This window comes from Cherax quadricarinatus, chromosome 24, assembly GCF_038502225.1.
Source record: "Cherax quadricarinatus isolate ZL_2023a chromosome 24, ASM3850222v1, whole genome shotgun sequence".
In the NCBI taxonomy this organism is placed as follows: domain Eukaryota; kingdom Metazoa; phylum Arthropoda; class Malacostraca; order Decapoda; family Parastacidae; genus Cherax; species Cherax quadricarinatus.
This window is the reverse complement of record NC_091315.1, coordinates 13,820,004-13,842,627: the sequence shown is the minus strand read 5'-3', so window position 1 is coordinate 13,842,627 and position 22,624 is coordinate 13,820,004. Positions and strand designations below refer to the sequence as shown.

Genomic DNA, 22,624 nt, shown 5'->3' with positions numbered 1-22,624 from the left:
TTTTATGAAAAATTGCACTACACAGATGAGCTATTAAGAGCTGATTGTACTGTCAACATTTAAAGGAATTCTTACCAAACATACAGTGATGAAGAGCTCATTGCTAACAGAGCAGTGATAACTTACAGTAATGAAGAGCTCACTGCAGATAGGGCACTGGAATTCATTTTCAACAACATCAGAGACTGATTCTACCACTTCTTTCCTTGCGTGCTCTGAAGCTACAGCTGTTGACGCAAGCTCTTGTTCTAGGGACATCTTCTGTGCCTCCAGTGTTTGTAAAGCTTCATGTAATGAGACCAACTGAAAAAAAAAAATTAGTTAACTAACAACTGTGATGCATTTCCTCTAGGTAACTAATAACTGCATGATACAAGCTCCTTCCATGGAAAGGACACAAGCTCCTCCCATGGAAAGGACACAAGCTCCTCCTTTCATGAGGACACATGCCCCTTCCGTGGAAAGGGCACATGCTCCTCCTTACATGGGAAGGATACAAGCTCCTCCTTCCATGGGAAGGATACAAGCTCCTTCTTCCATGGGAAGGATACAAGCTCCTCCTTCCATGGGAAGGATACAAGCTCCTTCTTCCATGGGAAGGATACAAGCTCCTTCTTCCATGGGAAGGATACAAGCTCCTTCTTCCATGGGAAGGATACAAGCCCCCCCACCTTCCATAGGAAGGACACATGCTCCTTCTTCCATGAGAGGAGCATGTTGTTATTCTACAATGAGTTACATGAAACAAAAACAATTTTCACCTCTTCGTGGTCCTGTGCTTGAGTACGTTGCAACTGTTGTTCTAGTTTTCTCTTGTCTTCAAGTACTTGTTGCAAATCTTTCATAGCCTTCTCATGCACTAAGGCTGTAGACTTCTTCACTTCTTCCGTCACTCTTTCTTCCATTCCACTTTCCAATGTTGACTGGTAAAATTAAAAGATTATTTAAAAGTCAAAAAATGAGTTAACCCAGTGCATGTTAAATCACACAGCCAATATACCAGTGAAATTATAAAAAAAAAAAAAATCAGTGTAGTATGAGATGTCAATTGCAGCAAATCTTCATTAACACAACTTTGATCTACATATTTCCAAGACAGGTGAACCATAAAATTGATGAGGAGGAAAAAAGGTAAGTGGTACACTGAGGCTTTGTGGAGAAAAAGAATGTTATCCATGGAGAAAAAAGGAGGAATGTATGAGAGTATAGTGGTAACAATGATCTTATATGGGTGTAAAGCATGGGTTGTGAATGTTGCAACAAGGAGGAGGCTGGAGGCAGTGGATATGTTGTGTCTTAAGGCAATGTGTGGAGTAAATATTATGGAGAAAATTCAGAGCTTGGAGACTAGGTGGTGTGAGGTTACTAAAAGTATTATCCAGGGGAGTTAGGAAGGGCTGCTGAGGTGGTTAGGAATCTGGAGAGGATGGCACAAAACAGGATGACTTGGAGGGTGTATAAATCTGTATTGGATGGAAGACTGGGGTCACCTTACAAAAGGTTGGAAAAAGTGGGTAAACTAAGGTTTTGTGTGAGAGAAGCTTGGACATCCAGCAGGAATGTGTGAGCATGTTAGGAGTGAGTGAGTCAGATAGGAGTGGAGGCAAATGTTTTTGGGACTTGATGAGCAGCTTGAGTGTGAGCATGGTAATATTTGTAAAGGGATTCAGGGAAACCAGTTAGCCAGAATTGAGACCAGGAGGTGAGAAGTACAGTGCCTACACTTTGAAGGAGTGGGGATACTTGCAGTCTGGAGGGACATTTGAACTGTAGTATCGGCATGTCTTTGCCAAGACGGTGATAGAGTGAGTGACGGTGAAAGCTTGTCTTTTTTTGGGGGGAGGAAGGGTCATCCTACCGTGGTGAGAGATGGCCAGTGTAAAAAAAAAAAAATCTGCTTTAGTCTTCTAACATTATGTACAAGAAATACTTATACTACAATTGTTTCAAAGAGTAATACTGCTCAAATCTCAGGCACAAGCCACATCATCTGACTATATTGGGTTATCCTCGGTTCATTTCTTATGTTATATTTTTAAGTTCAAGGGAATATCCTAGGTTATATCAACAATGTAATTTCAATTTATCATAGCATCTTTGTGCCTTCAAGATGACTGTAAAACATTATTTACAAGGAAATATTATGATTCTACAATTGTTTCAAGTTGTAATACTTATCAAAACATGGAAATAAGTCACACAGTTTGACTATGCTGGATTATCCAAAGTTAAATCTACACAGTGTGCTTTTTTGCCAAATTCTGCTGTTATCATGAAAATGTAATGAATTTGGAAGGAATAAAGCATCTTTCAGCCAATTTCACACCCTGTTTACTGGTAGAGAAGCTAGTGGTGGAACATCTGGTCCCGGTTACACTATAAGACTAGATCTGGTCTTCGAGTTTTTTTCATTCATGTGTTGAGGCCAAAAATATTGGGGGTGTCATATTTGAAGGCATGTCTATTTATCAATTTTTTGTGCAATATACAATCATATCTATTTATCAACTTTTTGTGCAATATACAAATCATATCTACCAATTTTTTGTGCAACTCTTTTTCCTTCTCTTTAAGTTCAAAATCAAGAAGGACATTTGTGATCTCTTTTTCAGCTAGTTCTTTCTTGACATTTTCAAGTTCTTCCTCAAGTTTAAGTCTTTCCTGAACTAATTCTTCTTTTAGTTTCTCTTTCTCTTGTTCTGCTTGTTCCTGATCTGCCTCCATCACACGGATAGCAGACTCTTTAGCTTCTATCTGTAAAACAGAAAAAAAGAACCAGTTATGGCACGTAAGCACAGTCTGACTTTCATTGTGCCAGAAGTATCAAGTTATTTCATAGCATTTCTACACAGCTACCTTGCAACATAATTTTTTTTTTTTTTCAACAAGTCGGCAGTCTCCCACCGAGGCAGGGTGACAACAGGGTGCAACATAAATAATAAAGCTTATTATACCACTGATAAAGTTCTTAAACAGGTAAACCATGTTCATTATCATGGGGTGGTTAAGAAAAAAACTCAAAACTTCCAGCACACCTTTCTTCCAACCTATTAACCCTCTGAGGGTCGACAGGCCCTCTCCAAAACTTGTTCTCAGGGTCAGCCAAATTTAAAAAAAAAAAAAAATATTTTTTCTTATGAAAAGATAGAGAATCTTTTTCCAGTAATAATAACACCAAAAGTATGAAATTTGAAGGAAAACTTACGGAATTATGCTCTCGCAAAGTTAGCGGTCTCGACGATGTTTACGCATCAGCGATTTTGCCCACTTTGAGCCCTATTTTCGGCCAATTCCAATGTACTTGTCGACAAAACTCATAACTATTTCTCTAGAACTCCATTTTTTCTATCGAATGAGTACAAGAAACCACCCATTTACCAATTTCAACTATCCAATAAAGTGGTCAGAATTTAGCAATTTTGCCAATTTCACACAAATTTCAAAAGATGCCAATTTCTGAATAGGGTCCAGAATAAACAAGAAAGACATTCCTGGCACTAAAATAACAAGTTCTCTGTTCGTTAGTCACATCCCCAGGCCCCTCTTATATTTCTTTGGTTTTCCACTTGGAATTTTTATTATTACAAAAAATAGAAGATTTACTGTTATGCAGACTGCTGCATTAGTGTAGAAATGGTATAAATAATATCAGCGTACTTGTGAAAGATTAGACTCACCAGTTGGCATGTATTGGACGCTTGGCATGATTTGTTTACTTTTGAACTTTGATAAAAATCGAACATTTCTGCTACTTTGCGCTCAATTTCAAGGTACTTTTCATTGTAAAACCAATCAAAATCATCTCAATTTTTGTAATATGTCTTCCATTCTATAAAATGAGACCAAGAAAAGTAGAATACAACAATAAATGCCATACGAAAATACAGTGCAAAGTCGCTGTTTTATTCCAAAAACATGGTCCAAGTTTTTTTTTTCTCATTATGCACTGTGTGCTGCAGGATTTTTTTTTATACTGCGCACACTGACCACATAGACCCATTCTTTCATATGTAGGCCTACCAGCTTTCTCTCACCAGATTTGAGGGCGCTAGAATTTAGGCGTACTAGTACGTCAAAAACCCTGGGTCGTAAGCCATACTAGCACTACAGCCGAAACCCTCAAAGGGTTAATCCTTCCTTTACCTTCTTCCTTATCCACTGCATTTATACACCCACTTGGTCACTCATTTTGCTACATCCTTTATAAATGACCAAACCATCTTGACAAACCCTCTTCTGCTCCCTGAGTTATACTTTTTATAACCTGACCATCTTCTAATGTCTTCATTCCCTATATGCACAATATTCAAACTACTCAGTACCCATACTACCTGCTGATCTCAAAACATATGTGCCTCACCCCCAAACAAAACTGTTGGGTGCCACTACACAGTTGATCTACAGGTAATTCGTTCCTTATTTTGTGTTTATTCTTTCTTTCCATACATTCCTAAACACACCTGGTACCTCCCCCCTTCCATATTTCATTGACCCATCTATTGACACAAACTCTACAATATCTAATTATTATATTAAAAAATACAGACTAAACCAACACAGGTGCTAAGCACCTTTCCATGTGGTATCCTTGAGTAAATCACATGTATGTGATTTGCAAATGAGAGATTTCAATTTTCCACGTCCAACACGGGTGTGTTGGGAAAAAATTTGCTATCTTTCATTTCAGACTAATACTGTTGCCAGTGGTGTTGGAGTGTCTGGAACAGTACTGGAAAATACACTAGTCCAAACAAGGAACTCTTCTATGAGAGACTGGTAGAACATGAATAGCAGATTAAGCAGCTGAGTCTGTGTATTCAATGCCCCAAACATTAATGTGTCCAGCACAACGGTACAACGTAAGAGTGGAAATCTGCAGATGGCAGTTCGAGCCCCTCGTCCACCCTTCTATTTATTCATCGACAGCTGTTTATTACACCTTAACTGGAGTCCATATATATTTTTTTTTTTTCAACAAATCGGCCATTTCCCACCAAAACAGGGTGGCCCAAAAAGAAAAACGAAAGTTTATCTTTTTAAATCTAGTAATTTATACAGGAGGAGGGGTTACTAGGCCCTTGCTCCCGGCATTTTAGTTGCCTCTTACAACACGCATGGCTTATGGAGGAAGAATTCTGTTCCACTTCCCCATGAAGATACAAGGAAATAAACAAGAACAAGAACTACAAAGAAAATAGAAGAAAACCCAGTGGGCTGTGTATATGTATGCTTGTACAAGTACATGTATGTGCAGTGTGACTTAAGTATAAGTAGAAGTAGCAAGACGTACCTGAAATCTTGCATTTTTATGAGACAGAAAAAAGATGCCAGCAATCCTACCATCACATAAAACAATTACAGGTTTTCGTTTTACGCTCACTTGGCAGGACGGTAGTACCTCCCTGGGTGGTTGCTGTCTACCAACCTACTACCTATAAGGTGTATAATTTTTTTATTCAACAAACCGGCCATATCCCACCAAGACAGGGTGGCCCAAAAAGAAAAACGAAAGTTCCTTTTTTTAAATTTAGTAATTTATACAGGAGAAGGGGTTACTAGGCCCTTGCTCCCGGCATTTTAGTCGCCTCTTACAACACGCATGGCTTATGGAGGAAGAATTCTGTTCCACTTCCCCATGGAGATAAGAGGAAATACAAGAACAAGAACTAGAAAGAAAATAGCAGGAAACCCAGAGGGATGTGTATATATATACAGTGGTCCCTCGTTTTTCGTAATTAATCCGTTCCTGGAGGAGCTACTATAAACGAAATTTACGATTTGCGAATCAATTTTCCCCATAAGAAATAATGTAAATATAATTAATCCGTTCCTGACACTCAGAAGTATTAAAACAAAAAACATTTTTTACATAAAATATACATGTAGTACATAAACAATACAATGGGAAATGATGAATGAAACATTAACAGCATAACACTTACCTTTATTGGAGATCCTTCTTAGTGTATGGAAGACTGGAGGAGGAGAGAGATTGGATTGTTTACAGTTTGGAAGGGGAATCCCCTTCCAGCAACACCTCAGGTACCAATTGCTTCTCTGGGGTTGCTTCTCTTCTCTGTTTCTTAATGCCACTAGGACCACCTTGAGAGTCACTCTAGTCCTGTCTCGCAAAGTAACTGTGGAGAGAGCTCTGTTTCTGGAGTCTCTTTAACACTTCCCTAAAATGGCCCAAGACTTTGTCACTGTACATATTTCTCCCCTTCTTTACCACAGGCTTGGCACTAGGAGCTTTCTTTGGAGTCATGGTAGCTTATTTAGTACTTGCAAGCACTAAAATGAGTGGAATATTATGAAATGTTTCGTAGGAGCACTTGAGGGGACCTTCACTCACTGGTAAACAATGCCAGACTGGCTCGGTAGGGAGACCTCCCCAGCTCACACCGTGCATACGTGTCCCGGACGAACTACTATTCGTGTGTCAACCTATGAAAAGCGAGTCCATGTTTATACGAAAATACCCCTATGATTGGCGAAATTTACGATTGCCGAGAACTACGAAAAGCGAGGGACCACTGTATATGCTTGTATATGTATGTGTAGTGTGACCTAAGTTTAAGTAGAATACGCAAGACGTACCTGAAATCTTGCATGTTTACGAGACAGAAAAAAGACGCCAGCAATCCTACCATCACGAAAACAATTACAGGTTTCCGTTTTACACTCACTTGGCAGGACGGTAGTACCTCCCTGGGTGGTTGCTGTCTACCAACCTACTACCTATAAGGTGTATATTTTTTTTTTTCAACAAACGGCCATATCCCACCAAGACAGGGTGGCCCAAAAAGAAAAACGAAAGTATCTCTTTTTAAATTTAGTAATTTATACAGGAGAAGGGGTTACTAGGCCATTGCTCCCGGCATTTTAGTCGCCACTTACAAAGCGCATGGCTTACGGAGGAAGAATTCTGTTCCACTTCCCCATGGAGATAAGAGGAAATAAACAAGAACAAGAACTAGAAAGAAAATAGCAGGAAACCCAGATGGGTGTGTATATATATGCTTGTATATGTATGTGTAGTGTGACCTAAGTGTAAGTAGAAGTAGTAAGATGTACCTGAAATCTTGCATGTTTATGAGACAGAAAAAAGACACCAGCAATCCTACCATCATGTAAAACAATTACAGGCTTTCGTTTTACACTCACTTGGCAGGATGGTAGTACCTCCCTGGGCGGTTGCTGTCTGCCAACCTACTACCTATAAGGTGTGTGTGCGCGCGCGCGCGTGTATATATATCTTACTTTCAACGCACCAGCCATATCCCACTGAGGTGGGGTGGCCCAAAAGGACTAATGGAAGTTTCTCCTTTTAAATTTAATAATATATACAGGAGAAGGGGTTACGAGGCCCTTGCTCCCAGCATTTTAGTCGCCTAGGAAGAATTCTGTTCCACTTCCCCATGGAGATAAGAGGAAATAAACAAGAATAAGAACTAGAAAGAAAATAGCAGGAAACCTAGAGGGGTGTGTATATATATGCTTGTATATGTATGTGTAGTGTGACCTAAGTGTAAGTAGAAGTAGCAAGACATACCTGAAATCTTGCATTTTTATGAGACAAAAAAAGACACCAGCAATCCTACCATAATGTAAAACAATTACAGGTTTCCATTGTACACTCAGTGGCAGGACGGTAGTACCTCCCAGGGCGGCTCCTGTCTACCAACCTACTACCTATAAGGTGTGCGTGTGTGCGTGCGTGTATATTCTTTCTTTCAACACACCGGCCGTATCCCACCAAGGCGGGGTGGCCCAAAAGGAAAAACGAAAGTTTCTCCTTTTACATTTAGTAATATATACAGGAGAAGAGGTTACTAGCCACTTGCTCCCGGCATTTTAGTCGCCTCTTACAACACGCATGGCTTACGGAGGAAGAATTCTATTCCACTTCCCCATGCAGATAAAAGGAAATAAACAAGAATAAGAACTAGAAAGAAAATAGAAGAAAACCCAGAGGGGTGTGTATACATATGCTTGTACATGTGTGTAGTGTGACCTAAGTGTAAGCAGAAGTAGCAAGACATACCTGAAACCTTGCATATTTATCAGACAGAAAAATGGACACCAGCAATCCTACCATCATGTAAAACAATTACAGGTTTTCGTTTTACACTCACTTGGCAGGATGGTAGTACCTCCCTGGGCGGTTGCTGTCTGCCAACCTACTACCTATAATGTGTGTGTGTGTGTGTGTGTGTGTGCACGCGTGTGTATATATATATTTTTTTTTTTTTCAACAAGTCGGCCGTCTCCCACCGAGGCAGGGTGACCCAAAAAAGAAAGAAAATCCCCAAAAAGAAAATACTTTCATCATCATTCAACACTTTCACCACACTCGCACATTATCACTGTTTTTGCAGAGGTGCTCAGAATACAACAGTCTAGAAGCATATACATATAAAGATACACAACATATCCCTCCAAACTGCCAATATCCCAAACCCCTCCTTTAAAGTGCAGGCATTGTACTTCCCATTTCCAGGACTCAAGTCCGACTATATGAAAATAACCGGTTTCCCTGAATCCCTTCACTAAATATTACCCTGCTAACACTCCAACAGATCGTCAGGTCCCAAGTACCATTCGTCTCCATTCACTCCTATCTAACACGCTCACGCACGCTTGCTGGAAGTCCAAGCCCCTTGCCCACAAAACCTCCTTTACCCCCTCTCTCCAACCCTTTCGAGGACGACCCCTACCCCGCCTTCCTTCCCCTATAGATTTATATGCTTTCCATGTCATTCTACTTTGATCCATTCTCTCTAAATGACCAAACCACCTCAACAACCACTCTTCTGCCCTCTGACTAATGCTTTTATTAACTCCACACCTTCTCCTAATTTCCACACTCAGAATTTTCTGCATATTATTTACACCACACATTGCCCTTAAACAGGACATCTCCACTGCCTCCAACCGTCTCCTCGCTGTTGCATTTACCACCCAAGCTTCACACCCATATAAGAGTGTTGGTACTACTATACTTTCATACATTCCCTTCTTTGCCTCCATAGATAACGTTTTTTGACTCCACATATACCTCAACGCACCACTCACCTTTTTTCCCTCATCAATTCTATAATTAACCTCATCCTTCATAAATCCATCCGCCGACACGTCAACTCCCAAGTATCTGAAAACATTCACTTCTTCCATACTCCTCCTCCCCAATTTGATATCCAATTTTTCTTTATCTAAATCATTTGACACCCTCATCACCTTACTCTTTTCTATGTTCACTTTCAACTTTCTACCTTAACACACATTCTCAAACTCATCCACTAACCTTTGCAATTTTTCTTTAGAATCTCCCATAAGCACAGTATCATCAGCAAAAAGTAACTGTGTCAATTCCCATTTTGAATTTGATTCCCCAAAATTTAATCCCACCCCTCTTCCGAACACCCTAGTATTTACTTCCTTTACAACCCCATCTATAAATATATTAAACAACCATGGTGACATTACACATCCCTGTCTAAGACCTACTTTTACCGGGAAGTAGTCTCCCTCTCTTCTACACACCCTAACCTGAGCCTCACTATCCTCATAAAAACTCTTTACAGCATTTAATAACTTACCACCTATTTCATATACTTGCAACATCTGCCACATTGCTCCTCTATCCACTCTATCATATGCCTTTTCTAAATCCATAAATGCAATAAAAACTTCCCTACCTTTATCTAAATACTGTTCACATATATGCTTCAATGTAAACACCTGATCTACACATCCCCTACCCACTCTGAAACCTCCTTGCTCATCCGCAATCCTACATTCTGTCTTACCTCTAATTCTTTCAATTATAACTCTACCATACACTTTTCCTGGTATACTCAGTAAACTTATTCCTCTATAATTTTTACAGTCTCTTTTGTCCCCTTTCCCTTTATATAAAGGGACTATACATGCTCTCCGCCAATCCCTAGGTACCTTCCCTTCTTTCATACATTTATTAAACAAAAGTACCAACCACTCCAACACTATATCCCCCCCCTGCTTTTAACATTTCTGTCATGATCCCATCAGTTCCAGCTGCTTTACCCCCTTTCATTTTACGTAATGCCTCACGTACCTCCACCACACTTACATTCTGCTCTTCTTCACTCCTAAAAGATGGTATACCTCCCTGGCCAGTGCATGAAATTACCGCCTCCCTTTCTTCCTCAACATTTAAAAGTTCCTCAAAATATTCTCGCCATCTACCCAATACCTCCATCTCCCCATCTACTAACTCCCCTACTCTGTTTTTAACGGACAAATCCATACTTTCCCTAGGCTTTCTTAACTTATTTAACTCACTTCAAAATTTTTTCTTATTTTCATTAAAATTTCTTGACAGTGCCTCTCCCACTCTTTCATCTGCTTTCCTTTTGCACTCTCTCACCACTCTCTTCACCTTTCTTTTACTCTCCATATACTCTGCTCTTCTTATAACACTTCTGCTTTGTAAAAACCTCTCGTAAGCTACCTTTTTCTCTTTTATCACATCCTTTACTTCATCATTCCACCAATCACTCCTCTTTCCTCCTGCCCCCACCCTCCTATAACCACAAACTTCTGCCCCACATTCTAATATTGCATTTTTAAAACTATTCCAACCCTCTTCAACCCCCCCCACTACTCATCTTTGCACTAGCCCACCTTTCTGCCAATAGTCGCTTATATCTCGCCCGAACTTCCTCCTCCCTTAGTTTATACACTTTCACCTCTCTCTTACTTGTTGTTGCCACCTTCCTCTTTTCCCATCTACCTCTTACTCTAACTGTAGCTACAACTAAATAATGATCCGATATATCAGTTGCCCCTCTATAAACATGTACATCCTGGAGCCTACCCATCAACCTTTTATCCACCAATACATAATCTAACAAACTACCTTCATTACGTGCTACATCATACCTTGTATATTTATTTATCCTCTTTTTCATAAAATATGTATTACTTATTACCAAATTTCTTTCTACACATAGCTCAATTAAAGGCTCCCCATTTACATTTACCCCTGGCACCCCAAATTTACCTACTACTCCCTCCATAACATTTTTACCCACTTTAGCATTGAAATCCCCAACCACCATTGCTCTCACACTTGATTCAAAACTCCCCACGCATTCACTCAACATTTCCCAGAATCTCTCTCTCTCCTCTACACTTCTCTCTTCTCCAGGTGCATACACGCTTACTATAACCCACTTTTCACATCCAATCTTTATTTTACTCCACATAATCCTTGAATTTATGCATTTGTAGTCCCTCTTTTCCTGCCATAGCTTATCCTTCAACATTACTGCTACTCCTTCTTTAGCTCTAACTCTATTTGAAACCCCTGACCTAATCCCATTTATTCCTCTCCATTGAAACTCTCCCACCCCCTTCAGCTTTGTTTCACTTAAAGCCAGGACATCCAGTTTCTTCTCATTCATAACATCCACAATCATCTCTTTCTTATCATTTGCAAAACATCCACGCACATTCAGACTTCCCACTTTGACAATTTTCTTCTTCTTATTCTTTTTAGTAATCTTTACAGGAAAAGGGGTTACTAGCCCATTGTTCCCGGCATTTCAGTTGACTTTTACAACACGCATGGCTTACGGAGGAAAGATTCTTATTCCACTTCCCCATGGATATAAAAGGAAAATTAATAAGACCAAGAACTATTAAGATAAAATCAAAGAAAACTCAGATGAGTGTGTATAAATAAATGTGTACATGTATGTGTAGTGTGACCTAAGTGTAAGTAGAAGTAGCAAGACATGCCTGTAATCTTGCATATTTATGAGACAGACAAAAGACATCAGCAATCCTACCATCATGTAAAACAATCACAGGCTTCGTTTTACACTCACTTGGCAGGACGGTAGTACCTCCCTGGGTGGTTGCTGTCATTTAGAGAGAATGGATCAAAGTAGAATGACATGGAAAGCATATAAATCTATAGGGGAAGGAAGGCGGGGTAGGGGTCGTCCTCGAAAGGGTTGGAGAGAGGGGGTAAAGGAAGTTTTGTGGGTAAGGGGCTTGGACTTCCAGCAAGCGTGCGTGAGAGTGTTAGATAGGAGTGAATGGAGACGAATGGTACTTGGGACCTGACGATCTGTTGGAGTGTGAGCAGGGTAATATTTAGTGAAGGGATTCAGGGAAACCGGTTATTTTCATATAGTCGGACTTGAGTCCTGGAAATGGGAAGTACAATGCCTGCACTTTAAAGGAGGGGTTTGGGATATTGGCAGTTTGGAGGGATATGTTGTGTATCTTTATATGTGTATGCTTCTAGACTGTTGTATTCTGAGCACCTCTGCAAAAACAGTGATAATGTGCGAGTGTGGTGAAAGTGTTGAATGATGATGAAAGTATTTTCTTTTTGGGGATTTTCTTTCTTTTTTTTGGGTCACCCTGCCTCGGTGGGAGACGGCCGACTTGTTGAAAAAAAAAAAAAAAAAACATATATATATACATGTAAATATATATATATATATATATATATATATATATATATATATATATATATACATGTAAATATATATATATATATATATATATATATATATATATATATATATATATATATATATATATATATATATATATACATGTAAATATATATATATATATACATGTAAATATATATATATATATATATATATATATATATATATATATATATATATATATATATATATATATATGTGTGTGTGTATATATATATATGTATATATATATATATATAATATATATATATATATATATATATATATATATAGTGTGTGTGTATATATATATATATATATATATATATATATATTTATGTATATATATATATATACATAAATATTAATATATATACATATATATATATATATATATATAACGGCTATATAAAAATAACCAGTTTCCCTGAATCCCTTCACTAAATATTACCCTGCTCACACTCCAACAGCTTATCAGGTTCCAAATACCATTCATCTCCATTCACTATCGAACACGCTCACGCACGCCTGCTGGAAGTGCAAGCCCTTCGCACACAAAACCTTCCTTACCCCTTCCTTCCAACCTTTTCGAGGACAACCCCTACCCCGCCTTCCTTCCCCTACAGATTATACGCTCTCCATATCATTCTACTTTGATCCATTCTCTCTAAATGACCAAACCACCTCAACAAACCCTCTTCAGCCCTCTGACTAATAGTTTTATTAACTCCACACCTTCTCCTAATTTCCACACTATGAATTTTCTGCATATTTACACCACACATTGCCCTTAGGACATCTCCACTGCCTCCAACCGCCTCCTCGCTGCTGCATTTACAACCCAAGCTTCACACCCATATAAGAGTGTTGGTACTACTATACTTTCATACATTCCCTTCTTTGCCTCCATAGATATAAAGTTATTTATGTGTCCAGGGAACTAACGAACAAGGAATCTTTTGTGCCTGCTAGAAATTCACCATAACCACTGTTTATATGAGATGCAGGTAACAGCTTGTGGATAGCTTTTAACACATTCTCAATCTAAAATGACCATGAATGAAGAGGTGGGCAGTGGTGATGTGTGTGTATGATAGCAACAAGCTTGGCATATAACTACTGTGAAAATGTTGACCAACTATTATGTGCCCCCTGTATTATTCTCAGGGACTTCTCTATCTGAAAAGATGGTTGGTCACCTTACTCCACCTAAGGACTTGGAACCATTGGTACATGCTCCCATGGCATTAGAATATGACTGTGTTCAGGAAGAGTAAGCTCAAGTTTGAAGCAGGTAGGCTGACCTCTGGGCATGGAAGGAGGAAGGAGAAAATGCATGAATCATGGGAACTTCTTAAGGAGGGAAGGAAGATTACAATATGATGTGAACATTAATAAATTTTGACTAAGAAAGCTAGTGGACACTGTTGCAAACCTGCAAAGAGGTAATGCTTGCTTTTACTTGCAAGCTCTTGCCATGTGAAGATTAAAATCTTATTAATGTTATTTATTATTTAATGATGCATTAATAATATTATTTAACTTTATTTTTAACACACTAGTCGTCTCCCACCAAGATAGGGCGTCTTGCCAGAGGTGTACCAATACTATAGTTCAGATGCCCTCCAAACTGCAAATATCCCCACTCCTTCAAAGTGCAGGCACTGTACTTCCCACCTCCTCCTGGTCTCAAGTCTGGCTAACTGGTTTCCTTGAATCCCTTCACAAAATGTTACCTTGCTCACACTCCACAGCTCGCAAAATCCCAGAAACCATTTGTCTTCACTCCTATCTAACATGCCAGCTGGATGTCCAACCTCCCTTAATGCCCTCCCTCCAACCTTTCCTAGGGCAACCCCCTACCCAGTTTTCCCTCCACTACTAATTTATGAACCCTCCATGTCATCTTATTTTGCTTCATCCTCCCCAAACATTCAAACCATCTCAACAACCCCTCCTCAGTCTTTCTGGATAATACTTTTAGTAACCCCACACTTCGTCTGAATCTCCAAGCTATGAATTCTCTGCACAATATTTCCACCACACACTACCCTCAGACACATTTCCACTGCCTCCAGCCTCGCTTGTCTTTGCTGCAACATTCACAATCCATGCTTTGTGCCCATACAAGAATATTGGTGCCACTATACTCTCATACATTTTCCTTTTTGCCACCATGGAGAACATTCTTTGTCTCCACAGATGCCTCAATGCACCACCTACCTTTTTCCCCCTCATCAATTTTATGGTTCACCTCGTCTTTCATATACCTATCCACTGCCAAGTCCACTTCAAAATATCTGAACACATTTACTTCCTCCATACTCCCTCCTTCCAATCCGATATCTAATTTCTAATTACCTAAATCATTTGTTATCTCTTTGCATTGCTCTTTCCTATAGGGAATGATCCTGAAGGGATCATACAGCACCAGAGAAAGGGAAACATTCAGTTTTGATGCAAAAAATAGGAGGCTAAGTCCAGTTCCTTGGATCAAGAGCTCCTCAATTGTGGTTTTCCTTGAGGCAAACCACAATTAAGCACTGAGGGTAGGAGACATGGGGAGGAAAGAGTAAATTAGGAGTATGGGGCAAGATAATAAATCTAACTAGCCAAGGAAATGTACCTAATTATAATCATTACACAAAACATGTTCCCTGAAACACACAAAGCAGAATAACACAAGCAGCAAATGCAAAGATAGCAAACATAAGGATAGTTGTCAGAAATCAAAGAAAAACACAGTAAAGACACTAATTACCTCATGTGTGATCTATTTTTGAGCAATTATTAATTGGTGCCCTTGCTGAGCTACATTACAAAAAAATATATAAAGGCCTGCCTGTGAAGAGGAGTCCTAGAAGAACAAATACAATGGGATATGATCAAAATATACAAAATATTTTTGGAATAGCCCAGGATAGACTCTTTAACCCTTTGAGGGTTTCGGCCGTACTAATACGGCTTATGACCCAGGGTTTTTGACGTACTAGTACACCTAAATTCTAGCACCCTCAAATCTAGTGGGAGAAAGCTGGTAGGCCTACATATGAAAGAATGGGTCTATGTGGTCAGTGTGCGCAGTATAAAAAAATCCTGCAGCACACAGTGCATAATGAGAAAAAAAAAACTTTGACCGTGTTTTTGGAATAAAACAGCGAGTTTGCACTGTATTTTCGTATGGTATTTATTGTTGTATCCTAGTTTCCTTGGTCTCATTTTATAAAATGAGAGACATATTACAGAAATTGAGATGATTTTGACTGGTTTTACAATGAAAAGTACCTTGAAATTGAGCTCAAAATAGCAGAAATGTTCGATTTTTACCAAAGTTCAAAATTAACAAATCTTGCCAAGCATCCAATACATGTCAACTGGCGAGTCTAATATTCTTTCACAAGTGCGCTGATATTATTTATACCATTTCTACACTAATGCAGCAGTCTGCATAACAGTAAATCTTCTATTTTTTGTAAGAATAAAAATTCAAAGTGGAAAGCCAAAGAAATATAAGAGGGGCCTGGGGATGTGACTAACGAACAGAGGAAATATTATTTTAGTGCCAGGAATGTCTTTCTTGTTTATTCTGGACCCTATTTGGAAATTGGCATCTTTTTAAATTTGTGTGAAATTGGCAAAATTGCTAAATTCTGACCACTGTATTGGATAGTTGTAATCAGTAAATGGGTGGTTTCTTGTACTCATTCAATAGAAAAAATGGAGTTCTAGAGAAATAGTAATGATTTTTGTCGACTAGTACACTGGAATTGGCCGAAAATTGGGCTCAAAGCGGGCAAAATCGCCGATGCGTAAACATCGTCGAGACCGCTAACTTCGCGAGAGCATAATTCTGTAAGTTTTCCATCAAATTTCATACTTCTGGTGTCATTATGATCGGGAAAAGATTCTCTATCTTTTCATAAGAAAAAATAATTTTTTTTTTTAAATTTGGCCGACCCTGAGAACAAGTCACAGAGAGGGCCTGTCGACCCTCAAAGGGTTAATAAAGAACCTGGAACCAAAGGGCATGGTTGAAAACCATGGAAATAAGCTTTACTGATACACAAAAATAGTTGAACACAAGACTGCTAAACTAATGGAATAACCTGGACAATAATATAGCAAAATTCAAATACATGTAAGAGCTCAAAAGCAAACATGGCAAAGCTATAGCATATCATTTACGTAAAAAATAAGAGATACAGCCCCCAGAGCTCATAGTTAAAGCAATTTCAAAGCTATGCACGAGAAAATGCAAAGGCAAGTTTCCAGACTGGTGCCAGAGTTGACACATTTGTGGTATCATGAAAAATTAAACAAGCTACATGTCATTCCTTGTAAAAGCTAGAATAGGTGATGAGCATGACAACTGACTCACACATATACATGTTTAGTGAAAGAGCAGTAAACAAGTGGAACAATAAAGAGACTGCCGGGTGGCAGCTCCATACAGAGGCTCAAGTATAAACAAGGTACAGTTAATACTCATTCATCCAAGTACTTAATTACTCCCTCTTAAATTTCAGCAAATTATTGTAAAAATGCATTTTTATGATTTTTATAATCACTTGATCTCAAACCTAAAGCAGTCTACTTTCTAAGAAAAAAAAATATATACCTGCTGTCTTAACTCCTCTCTATGACTCTCTGTAGCTTTAAGCTGCTCCTGAAGGCACTGGCGTTCTTCTGCTAATTTGACCTCAAGGTTAGCTTTTTCCTCTTGCAAGCGGCGAAGCACATTTTCCTATGAACAAATTTTAAAATTCAGAGTAAACTAATAAGAGTGCAACAGTGCTAAAAAAATTTAGAACATTATTAAAATAATGGATTAAATTTAAATCAAATCAAATCAGTTAGGATTCTCTCAAGATAATATCCAGGGCTTTCATAACTGAGGCATTTCTCTGACTGTTGAAGTCACAATTCTACTCTATGTAGATCTATCAAGGAGGTTCATCTATGATGTAACAGGCTATGGTCTCCATTTTAAACTTGGTTAGCAATAACAGGTTATTATGGGCCTTCAGGTATTAGTTGAGCCTTCTCATTCTAACCAATGAGAAGGGTAAAGAATAACACTGGTTCACTGTGTACTGCACCTTCTCTTGGAGAATGTGATTTCTCTGCTCCTCTTCTTTTCGTAACCTTTCCTCCAGCGTTTTACGTTCTTCTTCCAAGTGACCCTGAAGCTCTGCCACCTGTTAAATCATATAAATTGCTGTATAAAGTGAGTAATCTGTGAATGTTAGTTGATGGGTACATGTACAGAGCTGCAACAAATGGGCTAATACACCTGCTATACTAAGACCTCAGTACTGTTGTTGTCATCATTATGTTATTACATACATAAAAGAAAGAGTATTAAACCTGCAAGGGCCATACAATGCCTGGAGAAAGGGAGGCAATAAGATTTGATCTAAAGGTAGAGAAGGTCCTATTCCTTAGATCAAGGGGCCTTCAACATCAAAGCACCTTCTTTGAAGGGTTAGCACCCAACAGTAAAAGAAACCTTACTGAGAATTATGGCTGAGACAGACTGAGCAATTAATCCTAACCACATTTTACAAAGTTCCCAATGCCAACTCAGGTGAAAGGTGACACCTGTTAATGTGATCCTACATTCCTGTTGATACGAATGGCTGCTGTACATCTGGAAGAGGCATCCTACAGTCACTTCCTGATGACTAAGTGAGCTCGAGGGAAACCTCACTAAAATCACTTGCACACATTTTAAATTGCCTCTGGAGAGGTATGACTATCCTACAACAAGCATAAATTATGACCCCTATCCCCACATCAGGGACCACTGTCCTGTATGAGTAGATATACTGGGAAGAATCCTCCTGCACATACCATACATCTTCTTCTTTCTTCTTTCAACAAACCGGCCGTATCCCACTGAGGCAGGGTGGCCCAAAAAGAAAAACAAAAGTTTCTCTTTTTAAATTTAGTAATTTATAAGGAGAAGGGGTTACTAGCCCCTTGTTCCCGGCATTTTAGTCGCCTCTTACAACACGCATGGCTTATGGAGGAAGAATTCTGTTCCACTTCCCCATGGAGATAAGAGGAAATAAACAAGAATAAGAACTAGAAAGAAAATAGAAGAAAACCCAAAGGGGTGTGTATACATATGCTTGTATATGTATGTGTAGTGTGACCTAAGTGTAAGTAGAAGTAGCAAGACGTACCTGAAATCTTGCATGTTCATGAGACAGAAAAAAGGACGTCAGCAATCCTACCATCACGTAAAACAATTACAGGCTTTCGTTTTACACTCACTTGGCAGGACGGTAGTACCTCCCTGGGCGGTTGCTGTTTACCAACCTACTACCTAGGACATACCATACATATAGGGATAAAACAGGCCTTCCTCTCCCAACCATGTAAAAGCAGCTCCTTAAATTTGTGTACAATTTTATCACACCAGCTCTCTCCCACCAAGACAGGGTGACTGCCCCCCAACCATCATTCATTCAACAGCCATCTAGCCAGAAGTACACAGGTACTGCAACTGAAATGACCATCCAAACTACATCATCCTCACCCCTACTTCAGTGAAAAGGCACTATTACCCTGCCAATACTAACAGTGTGCAAAATCCTAAAATCCCCTAGTCTCCACTCACTCTGATCAAATATGTTAAACAATGCTACTCGAATTCTTCCTCCATAGCCATGTCATGTGAGGCAAGTACAATGCTGGGAGCAAGGGACTAGTAATCCCTTCTCCTGTATAAATTACTAAATTTAAAAAAAGAAAAACTTTAATTTTTCTTTTTACATCACCCTACCTCGGTGGGATCCAGCCAATGTCTTGAAAGAATGCTACTCGATTTCCAAGCCCCAACCGCTTGAAACTGCCTTCACACCCCTGCTTCAAAGCAACCTGGGATGATCACTACCCTTCCTTCCTGCCACCCCAGACTTACACAACATCATAATCCTATTCTTCTCCATGACTTGTATAACAACCCCTCTTCCACCCTTTGAACTGTATGCTCCATAGCCCCATCTTCATAATATTCACATCATATACAGTACTGCTTTCAAACATGATATCTCACTGCCTTCAGCATCCTCACATTTAAGAGACATGCCTTACACCCATAAACTGTAAAAATTATGGTACAGCTTCTCCTCACTGAGCAACATACTCGTTTACCGACGACTCGGACTTACAATCTGCTCTCTGACCAGTATGCATACCTAAATAATGTATATTAGAGCTGATTTCCTCTATTCTGCTTATTACAATATACAGTAAACTACTGTATAAACATTCAAAAATACAGCCTCTCCTCACTTACCGATGCACTTGTTCACTGACAACTTGGGGTTATGACAGGCTCTCCAACGAGTTGTAATTGTATACTGTAAGAGAACTTGAGTCATGAATGGGCAGCACAGAGTCTCAGCATCGGCCATCTTAATCTCTTTCCTACAGCAACTCGGTACACTAGCTTTCACAGTCTCCAAGACTACATATTTGTATAGATTTCCTGTTTTTTCCTCTTCCAAGAGAAAAAGGGAAGAAGTACAAAATAAGTTCTTGTAAAAGGGATTAGTGGTGCATCTCAGCATCAAGCAATCTTCAAGACTACATATTTCGTCTATAAATTTGTACTTTTTACATCCCATAGTAGAAAATAGAGTTAGAAGTGCAGCAGCACTTGGAAGATAAAAACCAGAGGAAAATGGAAGTACGTACAAAAAAAGTTCACAGTAAAGGGGTTAGCTGGTGTGTTCATATGTGTGTTTACATTCTCGGTGTATCATGACAACTTAAGAAATTATTAAAATCTGTGAACAAGGCATGTCGATGGAAATAATAATACAGTGGACCCTCGGTTATTGGCCGCAATCCATTCCAGAAGGTCGGCCTAAAAGCGAAATGACCTAAAACCGAAATAATATTTCCCATAAGAATTAATGTAAATACAGTAGACCCCCAGTTATCGGCCGGTTCTGTTATCGGCCAACTCAGTGATCGGCCAGTTTCTCGGCGCCCGGTTATCGGCCGTTAATTCGGTGATCGGCTATTTGAGACGTGTCCATCCACTGGCTGGGGCTGCTTGCGTGTCAGTTTGGCCGTGTCTTTTGGTGGCTGAGGAAGCTTCTGCTCATACATCCAAACATTTTGCTTATTTCCCATTGTAGTTTGTGTTATTTTTGTAGTGCAGCTGTGAAATAAGTAACCATGGCTCCAAAGAAAGTTCCTGTGGTAAAGAAAGTGAGAAACACCATGGAATTTAAGCGTGAAGTGAGAGAAAAGTTTGAGAGTGGTATGAGGGTGCAGGAACTTGCCAGGATGTACAGCAAGAATAAATCAACAATTACATCCATCCTGGCAAAGAAAGAACAAATCAAGGACGCTAGGACGTCTAGTGAAGGTAATGAATCGGGTTTCCGTACTAGAAAATTTAAAGCCATGAAAAGGGGTCCAAAGGGAGACTCGGTCTACCACAACCTGAAGGGAGGCTGCTACTATTCAACAGTCAGTGCCCGAGTAAGCTATAGCGAAGTCATGAACATAAAGTGACGACCAAATATGCGAAGGAAGAACAGAAGGTAGGTCATTTAAAACTAAGAAAAGAGTAGTGCTGAGGACACATCCTTGTGGGACTCCCTCGGTAAGTACAAAGTCCGAGGAAAGCAAGGCGCCAATACGGACCTGAAAATGTCAATCGGACAAAAAAGCAGCGAAGAAGTTTGGTAGATTACTGCGGAGGCCTAAGGAGTGGGCTTGGGCAAGAATGTTATACCTCCAAGTGGTGTAATATGCCTTTGCTAGATCAAAAGAGACCGCTAGGACAGAGTGGTTGTTAGCAAAGTCATTTCAAATATACATATCTAAGTGCAGCAAGGGGTCTAAAGTAGAGGGGCCTTTGCAAAAGCCATATTGGCAAGGGAAAAGGGTATTGCGAGTCTCTAAGAACAACATCAGATGTCTATTCACCAATCATTCCGTCACCTTGCAGACCACACTGGTCAAGGCAATGGGACGAGAGTGAAAAGTGTCAAGCCCCGAGGTGCCCGGTTTGCAAAACCAATTTCCATTGTTCAGGGAGAACTCCTCGCTCCCAAATGAGATTGAAAAGACGTAAAAGAATGGGAAGGGCCATAGAATGGAGATTTTATAGCATACCAATGTGGATATCATCAGGTCATGTTGCCGATGGCTGGCAAATGGAAAGCATGGGCTCCAATTCTAGGAGAGTAAAAGGTACGTTATATGGCTCCAATCCATCGGAGGAGAAATCTAAGGGCAATTGCTCTTTGGTAGGCTCAGACGCAAGAAATGAGGGACAGAGGTGAAGCCCTCGGGAGATATAGACAAGATAGTTCCTGATTTCTGTGGCAACTCCTAGAGTTTCTGCAACATCAACTATAGCAACCCGCAAAACGGGAGCTCAGTCTGGAGTGTACTTACCACAAAATTTCTGCACCTTTTTCCAAATCGTGCACACAGGGGAAGATGAGGTAATGGTAGACACGCAGTCTCACCAACGAGTGAGTTTAGCATCGTGGATGATGCGGTGAGCAACTGCCCTTGCCCGCTTAAAATCCAACAGACGCTCAGTGGTACGATTATATCAATAACGGCCCCACACAGCACATTTTAAACACTGCACGGGCTCATGTAGGAGACCACCAAGGTACACGTCTGAGAATGCCTACCTGAGGTTTGGGGGATAGAACGCATTGCCGCAGTTAGGACTAAAGGTTGAAAACTGGTGTGCCAGTTCATCAATAAAGAACATAAGGGGGGTCCTTGCAACAGGTGGTAAGAGGGGAGTATAAGCCCCAATCTGCTTAAGCAAACTGCCAATGAAGGCTACGAAACAGTTGGGTATATGTATTAGAAGCAAGAAGGATAGGAAAGTGATCACTATCATGTAAATCTGGAAGAACAGACCACGTGAAATAAAGTGCAATGGGCGAGGAACAGATAGAAAGATCAATGCAGAAGAGAGACTGAGTGCGAGAGTCAAAATGGGTAGGAGCAACCGTATTTAAAACATGAAGAGGATGAGAAGCAAGAAGAGTCTCTAATTGATCACCATGAGAGTTGCAGTGGGACCCTCCCCACAGGTGATGGCGAGTGTTAAAAATCACCCAACAACAAGATGGGCG

At 39.7% G+C, this 22,624-nt stretch overlaps 1 protein-coding gene across 5 annotated transcripts in view; it reads right to left on the bottom strand.

Moving 5' to 3' along the window:
- The window catches only part of LOC128690723 (E3 ubiquitin-protein ligase rnf8-like), a 290,771-nt gene that overhangs the window by 136,429 nt on the left and 131,718 nt on the right, over nucleotides 1-22,624 (bottom strand). For all 5 annotated transcript variants that reach the window (XM_070088192.1, XM_070088193.1, XM_070088195.1 and 2 more), the window contains exons 6-10: nucleotides 17,591-17,689; nucleotides 17,110-17,235; nucleotides 2,539-2,754; nucleotides 762-923; nucleotides 127-303 (exon numbers count right to left, since the gene is read on the bottom strand). In XM_070088192.1, the coding sequence (XP_069944293.1) occupies nucleotides 127-303; nucleotides 762-923; nucleotides 2,539-2,754; nucleotides 17,110-17,235; nucleotides 17,591-17,689 (780 nt within the window). The remainder of the gene's footprint in view (nucleotides 1-126; nucleotides 304-761; nucleotides 924-2,538; nucleotides 2,755-17,109; nucleotides 17,236-17,590; nucleotides 17,690-22,624) is intronic.